The 16,468-nt window shown below is 41.7% G+C and overlaps 1 protein-coding gene across 6 annotated transcripts in view; it reads right to left on the reverse strand.

Annotated features, from left to right (window-relative positions):
* Positions 1-16,468, reverse strand: part of SP4 (Sp4 transcription factor) — a 302,392-nt gene that overhangs the window by 61,013 nt on the left and 224,911 nt on the right. For 5 of the 6 annotated variants that reach the window (XM_053261505.1, XM_053261506.1, XM_053261504.1 and 2 more), the window contains one exon: positions 9,537-9,602. In XM_053261505.1, the coding sequence (XP_053117480.1) occupies positions 9,537-9,602 (66 nt within the window). Of the gene's footprint in view, positions 1-9,536; positions 9,603-16,468 lie in introns of those variants that run through there. The other variant, XM_053261511.1, reaches the window with a different exon arrangement.

A 16,468-nucleotide genomic window follows, 5' to 3' on the forward strand; every position in this document is an offset into this window, starting at 1 on the left:
AGAAGTAGCTACCCGATATATGGAAACATCAAATACATCAAATACAGTGGTTTCTTGCCAATGGTTGTTTAAAAATATTTAGAATGATAACAAACCTACATAATTGTAAGAGATACTGGCTAATGTTCTATGCACTGAAAAACATTGTGGGCATGCCGTGCAGAAGGTTGATTTTTGCCAATCTCCCCTTGCCTCTGGAGCCCACTGTGCCTCCCAAAAATATCCCCTGAAGGACCTGCAGCCCTCAGGGGCATATTTTTGGGAGGCGTAGAGGCTGCAGAGGGAAGGGAGGATTGATGAAAATAGCCCCTTCTCCGTGCACCGCCACAGTTATTTGGCATGCACAGTGTTAGTTTGCATGTCTGCCATTAACCACAATGTCTAAATACTATAGAGAAAACACATTGATTTATCTAATGATTTGCAATGAATGTAAGAAAATATCATCTTAATTTTCACTAACAAAGTCCAATCAACATCTCAGTTCTGAACATATTTAACTTGGAAGTGCATTCCAAACAGTCATCAATCCTGAGTACACTGATGACTGGAATATGTTTTTTCTTCTGTTTTAAGGGCAAATTGAAAGCAAAATTCATGAAGAAAATGTTCCTACTCTTTCATAATGGTTATACTTATTTTTTCTTTGATTGAATTATGACAGACACATGAGAAGTGCTTTTTACTATAGAAAAACATAGAGTTAAAAAAATCAAATTATAAATCATATCAAAATTCTTGTTTTTTCTTCAAGGTTTAGTTATATGTGCTAGAGAAAAGAAAATTGCTTTCTGATACTCCTTGGAATTATGTGATGCTCTAAAATGTCGTTGCTAAGGAATAAAGAGTTCAACCTCTTTTACTTAGAGGTGGGGAAAGAACATTGCCATGAACAGATCTCCCTCTGCCTATAGAGTGCACCTTGATTTATGGTTGTGTGTACATATTTTTTATCTTGGAGCACAAGCTTAGAGCACAGTTGTCTGACATCAAAGGCAGCTTTCTTAGACTGCAATTTATTGTACTTTGGTAGCACCAGTAGGTGCACATTGCTACAAGCAATCCACAGAGGTGGACAGAACTAATTTGACACTGTGTAACCCAGACACTTTAGTCTACCAACGAAGAACTACTAAAGTGTTTTTATGTCAAAGTTGTATCTCCTGTAATGGTAGATAACAACTGTAAACTACCTAGACACTTCAATAGCTTTTGACTGCTCTGAAAGCTGAACAGGAAATCCTAATTCAACTGATGTGGCTTCCTGCTGAAATGCATGTTTGTGATGACAAATGAAGGAACACTGTGCCAAAGTCACTAAATCAGTTCCACTCAAACAAAAAGACCATTAGCCTTTTTTAAAAAAAGGTTAAAATGCAACCTAATGTATAGTCTGATCCTAAGCATGTTTACTTGATGTACTTTATCCAATTGGTCTTCCTCCCAAGTAAGTGTACAGAGAATTGCATCCTTAGTATAGAGGGAAATGTTACTTTATTCAAAATGTTTAGAAAAGTGGAAATAAAATTCAAAATTCAAAATGCGAACAATGACTATATGCCAAGAATTGTGAACCATACAAGCAAGGTTGCCATTGAGCTTCATTCTTTTTCAATTTGTGCATAACCTCTTTCCGTTTCCGACAGTGCTCTGCTGGCAAATGCAATTGATTACTGATTGTGTAACAGGGTAGCTCCTTGCTCTGACTCAGATGTGTCACACTGCAACACTAGCTGTTCATCTGGACTGTGGTACTTCAATACAGGGGCCTTGCTAGTTTCAGGGTACTCTTGTTGTACATAATAAGCAGCTGGCCACTGGTTTCAATCTCAGTCTGTTCATGCAACAGTGACAATGGCAGCACATTGCAGGTGGCTCCACAATCCAGTTGAAAATGAAATGGCTTTTTTGTTTAACAGCATAATGGCAAAGAGTTTAGTGGCATATGTACTGTTTCCCCCAGTATCCCCCACTACATACACATCAGTATTGGCGATCCAAAGGTCAGGCTTAGGACATTCTCATTACCGCCTTCAGATTCATCACCATCCTGCACTGCTGTCACTCTTTTGCTCTGAGGTTGCTTAATACTTCTGCACTGACTTTGGAAGTGGTTTGGCTTGCCAAATGCTTTGCACTGCTGCTCATATGTGGAGCATTTTTCCTTTCTCTCTTCACTATGTTTCCCACAATATAGGCATTGTATCTTGGGCATCCTTTCATGAGGCTGACTGGTCAGCCCTTGGCGGTGCCCAGACTGCTGTTGGACAGCATGCACTTGCCCATCTGGTGTGCCTGCTAGTAGGTTTAGTCTCTCTTTAGAAACTTCTGCTATAGTAGACAGGCTGTGTTTCAGGCTATCACAGAAAGCACCCCTCTATTATTATTATTTTATTATTATTATTTTTACATTTATATCCCGCTCTTCCTCCAAGGAGCCCAGAGCAGTGTACTACATACTTAAGTTTCTCTTTCACAACAACCCTGTGAAGTAGGTTAGGCTGAGAGAGAAGGGACTGGCCCAGAGTCACCCAGCAAATATAATAGCTGAATGGGGATTTGAACTCAGGTCTCCCTGGTCCTAGTCCAGCACTCTAACCACTACACCACGCTGGCTCTATGTGTATGGGACTGTGGGAGCACAGTCTCCCTTTTGGATGTGTCAGTTCATGGGCTTATGAACTTTTTACCTGCCTGGGTTTTTGCAAGATCCACAGCTGGTTGCTCCGCATGAGTAACAAAGACCGAATGGGCTACCCCTGCCCCTCTCTTTGGCAAAAGAGAAGTCACTAACTGGTGAGCATACTTGAAAAGATGAACTGATTAACAAAGGAAACCTCCCTTCCACAAGAGAAAACAATAAAGCACTCCTTGGGACTCACACAAGATAAGCAGGGCAACTCCTAACTCTTCTTTGAATTAGTCATTAGCTGGCAAGGACTCAGGGAAATGAGTGCATCAAAACTGGAGAGGTATAACCTTATACCCCTAAAGGCATCCTGATCTTCAGATATGCATATGCAGTCTTGCACAGCTCCATTCAATCCAAGTGACACATTTTGCATAATTTCCCCTTGCCATTGTTGGCCAAGATTCACTCAGGTAGACTATGCTCAAGTGGCAATACACTCCTTTGTCATTTATGGAATCTGCCACCTTCAGGGTGTGTAGAATGGCTTGGAAACTGCCCCAGGGCATGTTTTGAGGTGTAAGTAGTACCTCTGGCCAAAGCACCTGGCCTCAGAGTCTTTCTCCACTCAGAATCTTTCCATCTCAGAATCCATGTGGATTTACCATCCACAGACTCAAAGCAAGTGGCAACTTTCACTCCTTAACCCCCTCTTCTTCCCTGTCTTGCCCTTGCCATGAGGAAATCTGCAAGTGCAACGAACACACCACCAGACCAAGGATATATAAACTAACCTCTTGCCTCCCTAAGAAGTTTTCTCTCCCCCTTCTTTCTCCCTCCTTTCCTGCCTTTAAGCACTTTCCACGGCAAGCCTTAAACCAGGCTTTGGTATAAGAACCTTGGCCAAGCCTTAAACCAATCTACCTTCAATTTGGACTTTAAGCCAAATTACTTTCAGCAACATGCTCACTTAGAACATTAAGAAAGCTGTATTGCTTTCCTGTACCCCCATTTACCCCTAAATAAATCTGTTGCATTACATTTCAGCCTCCTCATCTTTCCCAGTTACTAAACTTGCACAAATTTGAAACTGAAGCCAAGCTGCTCCCTCTAGCCAAGCTAATTCCCGCATAAGCCAAAAGCGCAATTGGAATGCACTATGAAGCAGTTCTGGAAACATGCCCTCCCTATCTCCAGGCACCAATTCAATGTTCAATCTGCTTTCCACAGTAATCGCTCACAGAGTTGCTGATCCCTTGTTTCACATACAATTTTATCCCAGATTAAAGAGTCTGTTAGTGCTCCAGAGCTACAGGATGCAGCTAGTGCCCTTAATGCAACAATGTATGGATCCAGACCCCCTTCAGTACCCTGTTGCCTCATAAAGAAACAATAACATTCCACTGTTTCATTCTGTTTTGGAATGCAATATCCATCTAGTGCCTGGACTGCCTGTTCTAAAGTAGAGCCTGTGCCGAGACCAAGAGACTTGCAAATCTCCTCCCACTTTTCTCCAATAAGGTAGTATAGCAGCTTTACCATATGCATTTCTTCCTCTCCCTCCAAGGCTTGGTCCAAACTCCTCTCTCCAGTGCTTCTATGCCTGGGCGAAATTAGGTACAGTAAATCCAGTGGATATGGAGGTTTCAGGCCTCGCACCATGCTGCAAAAAACCTTGCTGTTTTGTTTGTCTCAGCACTGCCTCTGCTACTTTTCTAAACCGCCGCCACCAAGTTTCAAGTGGGGTTTGCACTCATTAAAGGATCAAGCAGGAGTATATAACAAAAGTATTTTATTAAAGGTCATCTTCAACATCCATCTGAGTCCCTCCTGCTCCTACCCTATGCTGTAACAAGCACTTCCTAGTAGGAATGTGCCTGATCTGGCTCGGGCAGCCATGGGTGGAGGGGTGGGGATTAGTTCCTTTAAAAACCAGGTAAGCAGGCCCTTACCTGCTCCTCTGCTGCCTCACCGCTTTTCTGGGTGCAGTGCTCGCTTTCCATGCATGGCTGCTGCACCGCTCCCAGCAGGTTGAGTGCAGTGTTGGCATGCACATGGCCGCTGCACATGTGCAATGGCTCTGTGTGTGGTCCTCATGGTGTTGCTGACCTCACAAATGGCCACGGTGTATGTGTGGCAGCCATGTGTGTGCTGACGCTGTGTTCAGGCTGCTGGAAGCAGCTGCACGTGGTCTTTTGGAAAGCAAGCACTGTGCCTGGAAAAGTGGGGGAGCAGCAGAGGAGCAGGTAAAGACTTGCTTACCTGGTTTCTAAAAGAACTGATCCCCGCCCAACCAAACCAGTTTGGATGCAGGTGCCCAAGCCGGTTCGGCACTTCCCTAAGGAGGCACCAAACCAGTTCGGGCACATCCCTACTTCCTAGTAGCTCTTCCCTCTAGCTGTATCTTCTCCCTGCGTTGCTGTGTTATTGTTCCTGACTACTGCCCCACCTCTCCTGCTTAGTTCCATATACATTGATAAACTGCCGCTGTATTTTTAAAGGAATGTATTGTTAAAATCTATATGCCATCTTTCTACAAAATTATTCCCAATCTTAAGTGTACAACACTTAAAACATCTCCAAAGTAAATTAAAAAACCCCATCAAAACAACACAATAAATTTAACAAAGCAAGCCAAACGCCTCTCCAAGTGGATTGAAGCATCTATGTGGAAGACTATTCTGATCTCTGCTTCTTGGTTGAGCATACACAAATGAGGTTCCTTCTCTAACTGAAAACAGCAGCTTAGAGTGCCTGTAATACTTTAAATACCAATACAACTATTGTGGCCCTTGCTATATACCAACCAAGATGATCCTCCTCTGCAGTGAATGGGGAGGGAAAACAAACAAAAAACAAATTAAAGATAAACAAACACATATTGAAAGCATATTTAAATCAATTAGTTGAAATTTCCTCTGGCTTGCTGAATTTCTGGACTCCGGTCTGCATTTATAACCTTTTTCTGTGCTGCTGCTATTTCGTTCCTCCTGCAACCTGAAGTTGAGAACTAGGTTTTGTACTGCAGCTGAGTTCATAGTTTGGAGAATGAGCTACGAGAAAGCAGCAACTGGAATAAGGAGGTGCAGGAGGAAGGAAATAGCAGCAGCACAGAAACAGAGTTGTAAATGCAGGCCAGAGTCAAGAAATTCAGTAAGCCAGAGGAAATGGCTCTCAAAAGTACTGATATTGCCTTTTTGGTCATTATTTGTTCTCATCTTCAGGGTCCCTCCCAGTCCCTCCCACGCACTTCAGGTCATTTATCATGACCCATATGTGCTAAAGATTGCTATTAGGATTGTAAAACCTGTTGTATTTAGCACTTGGGACTATCATTGCTGGATTAGATCCTTACATCTTCTGATCAGGTTAATTTTGTTAGCACTGATCTCCTACTTGAGGATGTGGGAGATCTGAATCAAGGTCACCATTACTCCCACCACCCATCAAGGGGTGATTCCTTCTGTCAGTGCTGATAGTGCTGAATTAGTTAGATGTCTGTAAGGAATTATGTTGTTCATGGGGCTTGCTCTGGGCCCCAAACTATTTCCCCCCCCACACACATGCAGTAGCAGTACTACAGGATTTGCACTGAAGTTATCTAGGCTCAGAATATATTCATTCTGAATATAGCTATATATAGTGATTATAGTTCATAGAATATAGTTCATAGCTCCATTTCTAGCATGTTTGTGGGCAAGAAGCTAATCCTCTTTTCAAATATGAATAAAATAAAATACTTTTTAGTATTTTCAGATCCCATCTGCTTATAGTCCACAAACTGATACTGACATCATGATTTCAAGACTACATGATCCTCAGTTGCTTTTTAAAAAAATTACATAAATGCCATCAGAATCAGGCCTTTCTGTTTTAATTATTAAATATTTTTATTAGAAACAAACAAATATATAAATCAGAGTGGGTTTATTTAAATCAAGATGATTTAAATCACCAAGAAAAAAGAGCCAGTTTAAATTGCTCATTAAATTTAAATTAATGGATTTAAAGTTCATTATTTAGATACTTCCTAAATAAAATGCATATCAATTGTTTATTATAACCATAAACACCTGATTCATACTGAACAGAGTATTCCTGTCTAGTCTAGTATTCCTTTCTAGTCTAATTTGTCTAATCTCCTCGATCATAAAACTACCATGCCCTCTCAAACCCACTCCATAAAAAGAAAAGAAAAAAACAGTCAGAAGTAAGGACTGTAGCTGAGGTGGAAGGTAAATGTCCATGTTCTTTGACAAATAAAGTCATTAATATTTATAATTAGAGTACTGACCAAGTCAATTACAGAGACCAGATAGTTACAATAATAAAATAGGAGTAAATGGTCACCCAGATGAATCGATGGATGACATCTGCAGTCACTCACCAGTCCTTTGCCTCCAGTATTGGCACAATACAAGTACATGAACTTTTGTGCTGTATAATGACTGACAAAGATGTTTTCTCCAGAGTGGCCCTAGAGGGCCACAAGTTCATAAGTAGGTCATAAATTCACTTTTAGTAGATTACATATTTGCATTAAGTTCAGATTTTTAAAACAATGTTATTTTAAAAACAGAACATTACAGCCGAAATGTTTTTAAAAATCTAATTTCAATACAACCACCCCATAAATCCAGACTAATGTTGTGTGCATGGAAGAATGCTTTATGTGTGCAATACGTGTGCTTTACATGGAGGGACAATTTTTGCCGATCCCTCCTTAGCCATCTATAATTCCCAAAAATATGTTCTGAAGGTCCCACAGTCCCAAATATGCTTTTAGGAGGAACAGATGGATGAAGAGAGAAGAGGAGGTCAGTGAAACAACCCCTGCCTCTATGGCACTTGTGAAATATTTTTCCATTTACACTAGAAATCAGTCATTTATTTTATGCACCCTGACATAAATGCCAGTTTTCTCTTTAATTCATAACACACATTTTTAGCTTCCCTCCCTTGCAAAATGCCTTTTGGCTTCTAGAAATATGTCCCTGAGGGTCATGCAGCCCTCAGAGATATAATTAGTTTTAATCCCTAACCAGACCTTCAGTCAGTTTCCCTAAACCTGCTCTACAGTGGGAGCTCATGTGCAGTATATATTCTGATGTTCCAGCTCTTTAAGAATCAAGATTTACTTGTTGCAGACTTTGCTTGGCTTTCATTGTTGCTTTAGAATCTTCAAGCAGAGGGCACTCAGCTCTGCAACTGACAACCGCAAGCTTGCTAAGTTTCAAAGTTTTCACTCTGATCCACCTTTGCCTTGGCTCCCAGAATCCAGTCTCCTCCTGAAGATGGCACAGGCTCATTCAGGAAGCTTTCCAAGTGTTATCAGACCTCCAGTTTATTACCACGATCACCCTAGTCTCTTTCCACTGACCAGCTCACGTCAGCCTGCCATATGCTCAACTAGAGCAACTTCAGCCACATTTTTACTGAGTACACCTTGCAATGAAGATTGCACAGGAGACAAGAGCAGTGAGTGAAGCACAAGTTAGTTTCAAGGCCAGACATGGAATTCATTACAGCAATCAGCAAGAAATAATACACACATACACACACAGAGCTACCACTGTCCATTTCTTAATACAACACTATCTCATAAATAAAACAAACCACAACTCAAGGAAGGCAAGCATCCAAGTTCTGCCTTTGTCAATCTGAGATCCAGCAAAACCAGACAGTTATAGCAGCAATAGCACAGCACATTATACTCAGTGCTAAGAAAACCACAAAATCAAACCTTCCATCCTGATGTATCCTCTTCACGAAAGGTACACTATAAGAGTACTTTCTGCCTCCCAGTCCCTGTACATTTTGAAATAGCCTCCTTTTGGGTTCCCTGCTCTCTCTCCCCCCAGCCAGTTGAGGCACAGACAACACTTGATTTGTATGATAACAAGCCAACCAAGTAGCAAGGAGATCAGAAGCCAGTGCCAGAAACCTAATCAGCAAGGGAAAAACACGGCTCCAAAATAGTGCTCAAAACATTGAAACATTTCAACTCGAAACAGTGTTGGTTTTCTCTGAACTTGAAGCAGGCCCTTTATTTAATAGCAATTTTGTTTCAAACTCAAAACAGTCAAAACGGCACATTTTGAGTCGAAACGTTTTGGTGTCGATATTGTTATTATTTCTCTGTGTAAACCGCTTTGAAAACTTTTGTTAAAAAGCGGTATAAAAATATTTGTTGTTGTTGTCAATGTTGAAATGTTCTGCACATCCACTAAGTAATAGCCAGCATATTCCATACATAGCTCAAAAAGACATATTACTATCTCCATCTATTGTGCCTTGAAATCTCCCCTCCCCCCATTTTCTTAACAATAAAACTATGGACAAACTTTACAAGAGATGAGATACAATCTTTGGCTGACCCACCTATCATGTTAAGCAGGCTAAATATGCTTGCATTTTACTTAATTTGTGCATATTGCAAGACTGCACACTTGTTTGGCCTCAACTGACAGGAAATACTCTGGTCTAGCTTTTTCTTCTTCTTCTTTTATGACAAAATGAAGCCATGTTTATTTTTGTTTCCACCACAGTGTGTGTCAGAACAGTGAAGTAAGAGGTGCTGAATAAAGGGAAAGACTGTACTTAACATATGGATCATGAACAGAGATTCAATCCTGTTAGCTACTGCCCTTTCTAAAAGGTTTTGGAACTACTGTACTAATGAAAACCTGAAGAGTGGAAATTCTTAGATAGCTGTCTATGCCAACTTTTAGGAAGGATTATGTCAGTGGCATAATAAATCAGTTGATGTGGGAACAAGCTTGAAATGCTCTAGCTCTGGCCATTTTTATTTCTTGGCTGCAGATCAAACATCCAACTACCAAATCAATGCTTACAGGTTTTACTTCCATATGCAGCTATTACATGTACTAATACTATACATGCTCACCCACACATATAAGCACCTCAGGACTGGAGGCATCACCTCCGGCATGGCTTTCTTCTCTTTCTTGAGCTGAAAGACAGCAAAAGGCATAGGCAATTTGGATGACAGGGGCTCTTCCACAAGACATTGAGAGGGGGAGTAAAAGGGAAAGATATCACACTGAGCTGCTGGTCTTTTTCTATTGTCTCCATGTTTTTGAAAAATTGTGTTGTGTTTTCCCTGTACATCTTTAGACAAATTAACAGCTTCTGAAGACAAGAATGATGAATATCTTGCTTAACAACTCTTGACTGGTTCTTTTTCAAAAGTAAGAAGGTAGTTCCTTATGAATAAAACCAAAAATTGTATACACCAAGATTTCCATGTCTGAAGGTCAAACTTAGATATGCACCTAAACACAGATGTACTTATCACCAGAAGCACCTCTTTTTTCATTAAAAACACTCACAAATTGTTATAAGAACTATAGTGGTCAGATCGGGGAGGCTAGCTCATTCCCTTTGGCTTCCTTGCCAAAAAATGCAGGTATTTGCCCCTGAAGCACAGCTCAGTCTTCCTTGGAGTAGAAACCACTGGGGACTTACAGTATTCTGTAATATGATGCTTATTTATAGAAGTAAACTATTTATAAAAGTAAACTTGGTTATATGAAAAGATGGAGGACAGGAATCTATTAATACAGCTATTCCTTGACTTTGGTGTGCATGAGCAACAGTACACAAGCACATAAGTGGTCTGCTTGTGTGAGTGATATCATGTGGAAAAACAGTATTCAATCTTTATTATTATGGTCCAAGATCAGCACAAGAATAAAAGGATACAAAAGCATGGACAAGGAAGTAACATCATAAGCTAAAAATAACACCACAAGTTAAAATATCACTATTAGCTAATTACTGCCCTACATTAAAACTGTGGTATATATTTAACTAAGAAAAACAAAATACTAATACTATAAAACAATAAAACAAAACTAATTAAACTAATACTATAATTAAACTAATTAAACTAATACTATAAAATAAAACTATAAAATAAAACTATAAGACTAATACCATAGAACTACTATAAAACGACAAATTGCCTTATACAATGAGAAAAGCGCAGTAGGAGGCATCTGAATAAAAGATTAAAGGTTAAAAGGCTAAGAATCATAATATGATCAATTATGAACAAGGCAAACAAAATAAATGTGAAACAGTATATATATGATGGGTTGCAAAGATAAAAACAGGTCATAATGGATTAAGAATGAACAGTTTATAAAATTAGTGTAAAAACCAGTAAGTGGGTTAAAAACAAGATATGTATAAAAGAATGGCTAACTGAGCAGACAAGCTAAAGACTGTAGTTAACAGGTTAAAAAAAAAATCAGGAGCTTGGTTATAAACTGGCAGTCAAGACCCGAGGAATCCTTCATGCTGCCGCACAGAACTTGGCAGTGTTAGACGTGAGGGCCCGGTCCTCGTCCACTAGTAGAATCCGGGTGTAGGCTTGGGTTGATCTTCCAGGGTGCTTGCAAAGTAATGGGAGTAGCAGCTTGTCATGAATGTCTCGATAAAAGGGGCAGGAGGAGTATATGCTCTGTGGTTTCAATTTCCCCATTGTCACAGGGACAAAACCTCTCCATAAATGGAATCTTACTATATTTGCCCTCTAGAACAGCAGAAGGAGGGCATGACAGTGGGCGAAGGTAAAGGCCCTTCTGTGGCTTGGGATCTCCAGTTCTATCACGTATTCGGCAGGAGAGGCGATGTACTTGAGTCTTTCTGAGGTTAAGAAAGTTGGAGCCCTGCTTAGGTCAGCTTGTCTCTCCATGTCCATTATTCTCTGCTTGATAGATGCTTTCGCCCAATCATGACCCATAGCAAGCAGGAGAGGAGGGGAAAATCCTAATAATGCCACTTTAGTCCAGACAGCCCATTTCCATGAGGACTGAAATTTGTCCTGTAGGGTCAATGGGGCCAGGACCTGTTTCCAGGCTTAGGGTAGCATTAGAGATGCAGCATGGCACTTAAAGAGCTACTCTTAAAAAATTGGACTGGACTCACTTTAACTTGGCAATATTAGAGGGGCCCACCAAGTGGGCACCATAGAGGAGTTATGCCAACAGCTTGGCCGAAAAAGAGTATTTGTAGAAGATGCTGCAACAGCATACAGTGGGGATGAGGAGATCCATGCTCTCTAAAGTTTCCATTGTGTCTACTATGAATAGTATTTTAATTAATATATAGTTTTGAAATGAATAGTGATTTAAAACAGATTTTTAACCTTTCCCTCAAATCTATTTCCCTCAAATAGGATCCTATGGGGGTTTGGGGGAAAGGTTAAAAATATGCTTAAAATTGCCCTGCTTGCCCGTTTCTTTTATGGGTTGGGTGAAACAGCCCCTGTTGAAGGCAGTGTGTGAGGGGATCTTATAGTCGGGCAAGCAGTAACAGCCAGTGTTCTCCACTGTCTGGAATGGCTGGTCGTCCAAAGCAATCATTTTAGCAATGGCCTGGGTGATGAGATGAGGTTTTGGGCGATCAGACTGCTTGCCCACCAACTGCACACACCACACAGGCAACCTCCCCTGTTTTGGAGCAGAAGCAGGTGCCTTGCCGCTACCCAAGGACACACCAGGACTATTGCTGCCAGCAGGAGCAGAGGCCCCTGGGTGACGTTGTTGCAGGTGCTTCAGTGTTGGGGTGTTGAAAGATGCTTAGGGTCCTTCACCCTGCTGATCAGTGCCCTGCAGTGGGTGCATGCAACACGGGTTGGATCACCAGGACAGAACTTAAAGTGGTCCCAGACCCTGCTGCCATTGGAGCCAGTCCGGTCCTGTTTCAGTGGTAGTGGTGGTTCCTCCTGGGGGTGCTGGTTCCTTCTGGGGGTCACCACTGCTGCTGCCCTTGGTATGGGACTGAGGAGGTCCAGGAAGCAGAATTACTTCCTCCTGCTCTTCCCCAGTCTCAGACCAGGAGATTGCACTGCCAAGGTGGATTGGGGAGGATGGTGAGAATGATCTGACTGGGCTAGCAGTCAACACAACTGCCTCATTCTCTGCTGCCACAGGAAGAGCTTCTTCCCTGACAGGGGAGGACCTCCCTGCTAATTCGAGCTCAGCTGCCATTGGTGGCTGCACTGCAGGATCACCCTCCTCCCGAAATATGAGCCTGTGAGCAGACACAGTAGTGGGGATGACTTGATGGGGAGTAGTCTCCTTTTGCTGTCGCCCACTACGACCAGTATCACCGCTCTCTCTGACTGTCACTCTGCTCCTGAATCTGCCTTGCACCCTCCTGTACATCTTAAGGGTTTTTAAATCCAAGTCCTAACTCTGATGGCAGAAGGAAGAAGTGCCTGATGAGGGGAGGTGGAGAAGAAGTGCCATTATTTAATTTTAAAAGGGGGTGTGGAGATTTATTTCTGCTGTGTGTGCCACACAAGTGCTATCTATAGCATTGTAGTGCACACACCGAGTCTAGGGGGGGAAAGCAGCGGGGTGGGGATGAGCAGGTAAGGAGCTGCTTACCTACTTTTGAAGGGAACCCCTCCCCACCCCCCTACTTCTCAGAAGCAACTGGTGGACCACTGTGTAAAACAGGATGCTAGACTAGATAGGCCTTGGGCCTGATCCAGCAGGGCGGTTTTTATGTTCTTTAAATACATTTTAAAACTCCCTCATTTGGCCTCCCTCCTCCCAGCCAATGGGGGTATAGTTGCCCATGCCAACACTAGATTTGTATGATAACAAGCCAAGCTAGGAGATCACAAGCCAGTCAGAAGCCAGTGCCAGAAAACCAATCAGCAAGGGGAAAGCAGGCCTCCAAAATGGCACTCAAAACATCGGAATGTTTTGACTCGAAATGAAGTTGTTTTGTTCTGAGTTCAAAACAGGTCCTTTATTTAGAGGGTGTTTTGTTTCAAGCTCAAAACTCTCAAAACGGAGAGTGTTTTGAGTTGAAAAGTTTCAATGTCAAAACGTTTTGCACATCTCTACCAGACCCACATCCCTAAGGGGCTCATATGTGAATGGAGTTACTACTCCATTTTGTCATGGGCGCCAGACCATATTTTCCACATACAAACCTCATGTGAACAAAACCACTCTGGCTGTGGTTAGAGCAGGAATTTTGAGGGGAGTTGTAGGAAATAGATTTGTGAGCGGAGAGAAAGTTGTTTGCTTAGAGACATGGCTGTAAATACATCTGTGACTGCCCAATTGCCTCCAAGCCATTTGGCTAGTTTCTCCTCTTTGATATGTTTATTGCTCTTAGATGTATATCAGAATAGCCTGGACTGAATAGCCTGATTGCAGGGATAAGTTATATATTTTAGCAAGGAGGTCAGCAATTTCACATTTGAGTTCTTTGAAGACTCTTGGGTGGATGCCATCCGTCCCTGGCAATTTGTTAGTTTTCAGTTTTTTCAGACAGCTTAGAACATCATCTCTTGTCACTTCTGTCTGACTCAGTTCTTTAGCCTCCATCCCCGAAAAGCCAGTTTCAGGATTAGGTATATGCTCAGTATCCTCTGCCGTGAAGACAGATGCAAAGAACTCATTTAGCTTCTCTGCATCCTCCATATCCTCCTTAATAATCCCTTTCACTCCCTCATTATCCAAGGGTCCAACCACCTACCTGGCAGGTTTTCTGCATCTGATGTATTTAAAGAAGTTTTTGTTATTCCCTTTGATGCTTTTAGCTAATTGTTCCTCAAACTCTCTTTTTGCCTCCCTTATTGTCACTTTGCATTTCTTTTGCCAGAGTTTGTGTTCCTTTCTGTTCTCCTCATTTGGGCAGGCTTTCCAATTTTGGAAGGAAGTCTTCTTCCCTTTTATGCCTTCCTTGACATTACCTGTTATCCATGCGGGCATTCTCCTGGTACCTTTCCTCCTTTGGGATATACAATCAAACTGGGCTTCTAGTATTGTGGTTTTGAGTAAACTCCATGCATTCTGGAGTGAAGTGACTCTCCTGATTTTACCTTTCAGCTTTCTTTTCACCATACTCCTCGTTTTGGAGAAGTTTCCTCTTCTGAAACTCAAAATGTCTGTGTTAGACTTCTTTGGTGATTCTCTCCCCACATGTATGCTGAATTTGATTGCACTATGGTCACTGTTCCCTAAAGGGTCCACAATAGCCAACACAAATATGGAACCCAAGCAAGGCTGTACCAGACTCCTAGTGCTTATGTAGAGCATGGGCAAACTGCCATAGGAGACCTGGAGCACAACAATTTACTTCCCTGGCACTTTCCACAGCAGCAGCTGATTAAAATCATTTCATTAAGCCAGCCAGGGCCCAAAGTCAAGATAGAAAGATAAAGCAATTAGTGCCACACTTTCTCAGCCTCTCCTTGGATATTTTCTTCAGAAGAGAACAGCATTGGTCAGCATTCCCTCCTTTCCTTGCAAAGACTAACGTTCCACTTGCTACTTAGAAGCAGAACTGTGAAAACATTTTAGAAAACTATATAATAGAGTAGTGTTTACCATCAAGACCTCTTTATTTGTGCAAAAAATAAAATATCATTCACCAGATGTTACAGGTTAAAAGCAAAAGTGTTTCAGTGTAAAGTACACCATCTTCAGACAAACTGTTCAGCTGTTCTTAAATTCCTTCCAGCAAGATAAGCAATAGGCAGAGGAGAAAAAAGGTCGGGAAACATCATAGCTGCATAGGAAAGAATAATTAAGACAGCTTCCATCGTTGAAAGATTAATCAATTTCATAGCCAGAACTATCACTTCTTTAGCATTTCTATCTGGTTTTAACTGCTTTATATACATAGCCTCCTTTATTTTATGCTTCTGCAAGTTTCTTTCCACCACCAGTACAGAAATTTTAGTTCCAGCCTCCAGCATGCCTTTCTTTCCTATGTACAGACCACAATTTGGCACGACTCCCATTATATCATGTATCAGACAAATGCTCACTATATCTATTTCTTAAAAGTCTTCCCGTTTCACCTATATTAAAGGAGGAGCATTCCAAATACACTATCTTATAAATCACCACCTTGGTACTGTACCAACCTTCTCCCCTTTTACAAATAACACAGTCTTTAAACTCACATTTCTTGTCATATAATTGGGAGTTAACCAATTGTTGTTCTGGCTATGAAATAGTCTTATTAGTCTTTGAATGATGGAAGCTGAGCTAATTATCCCCCCCCTCCCCTGCAGCTGTGAAGTTTCCCTCCCTCTTCTCTCCCACGCCTAATGCTTATCTTGTGGGAAGGACTTTAAGAATCACTGAGACAGTCAGTCTATATTGGCAACTGTAGATGGTGTACTTTTCATTGAAACTGTTTTGTTTTAACATGTAACATCTGGTGAATATTATTTTTTGTGCATATAAAGAGGTCTTGGTGGAAAGAACTGTTTAGAAGTTACTATGCACATAGCATTGCCAACTTATCAACTTATAGGGTAGTGACTTTTCCCACTGATTTCTATAGTTTTCAAGTGAGACCCACTGGTGAGTGCCTGTAGCTCAATAGCTACAATCCTTGGTATCTCCAGATAGGGATGCACACAAAATTGGGTTTTCCGGTTTGGCTTGAATCTGAACCAGATTCAAGGCAACCCGGACTGCTTTGGGTCTGGTTGAGCCGAACCTGGTTCGAGTTCAAATCAAGTTGGCTTGAACAAGCTTGGGCCTCTACTGGTAAAGGGGAATCTGGTGAGGTTTCCCCTTTACCAGTAAAGGGTCAGGGGGCTTCCCAAAGGGTAAAAGAGTGGGTGGGAGGGGAGTAATTCACTACTTATGAGTGCTGGCCTTGGCGGCTGCATGAGGATTGATGGTGGCCTGGTTCAGGCCTTGTTCTGCCTGGTTCAGGCCTCTGCGCACACATTGAGGCCATTTTAGTGACCTCTGCGCACGCACAGAGGCCATTTGCACGACCACACTATTTAACAATGGTCATACAAATGGGCTCTGTGCATGC

Source organism: Hemicordylus capensis, chromosome 6 (assembly GCF_027244095.1).
Source record: "Hemicordylus capensis ecotype Gifberg chromosome 6, rHemCap1.1.pri, whole genome shotgun sequence".
NCBI classification, from domain to species: domain Eukaryota; kingdom Metazoa; phylum Chordata; class Lepidosauria; order Squamata; family Cordylidae; genus Hemicordylus; species Hemicordylus capensis.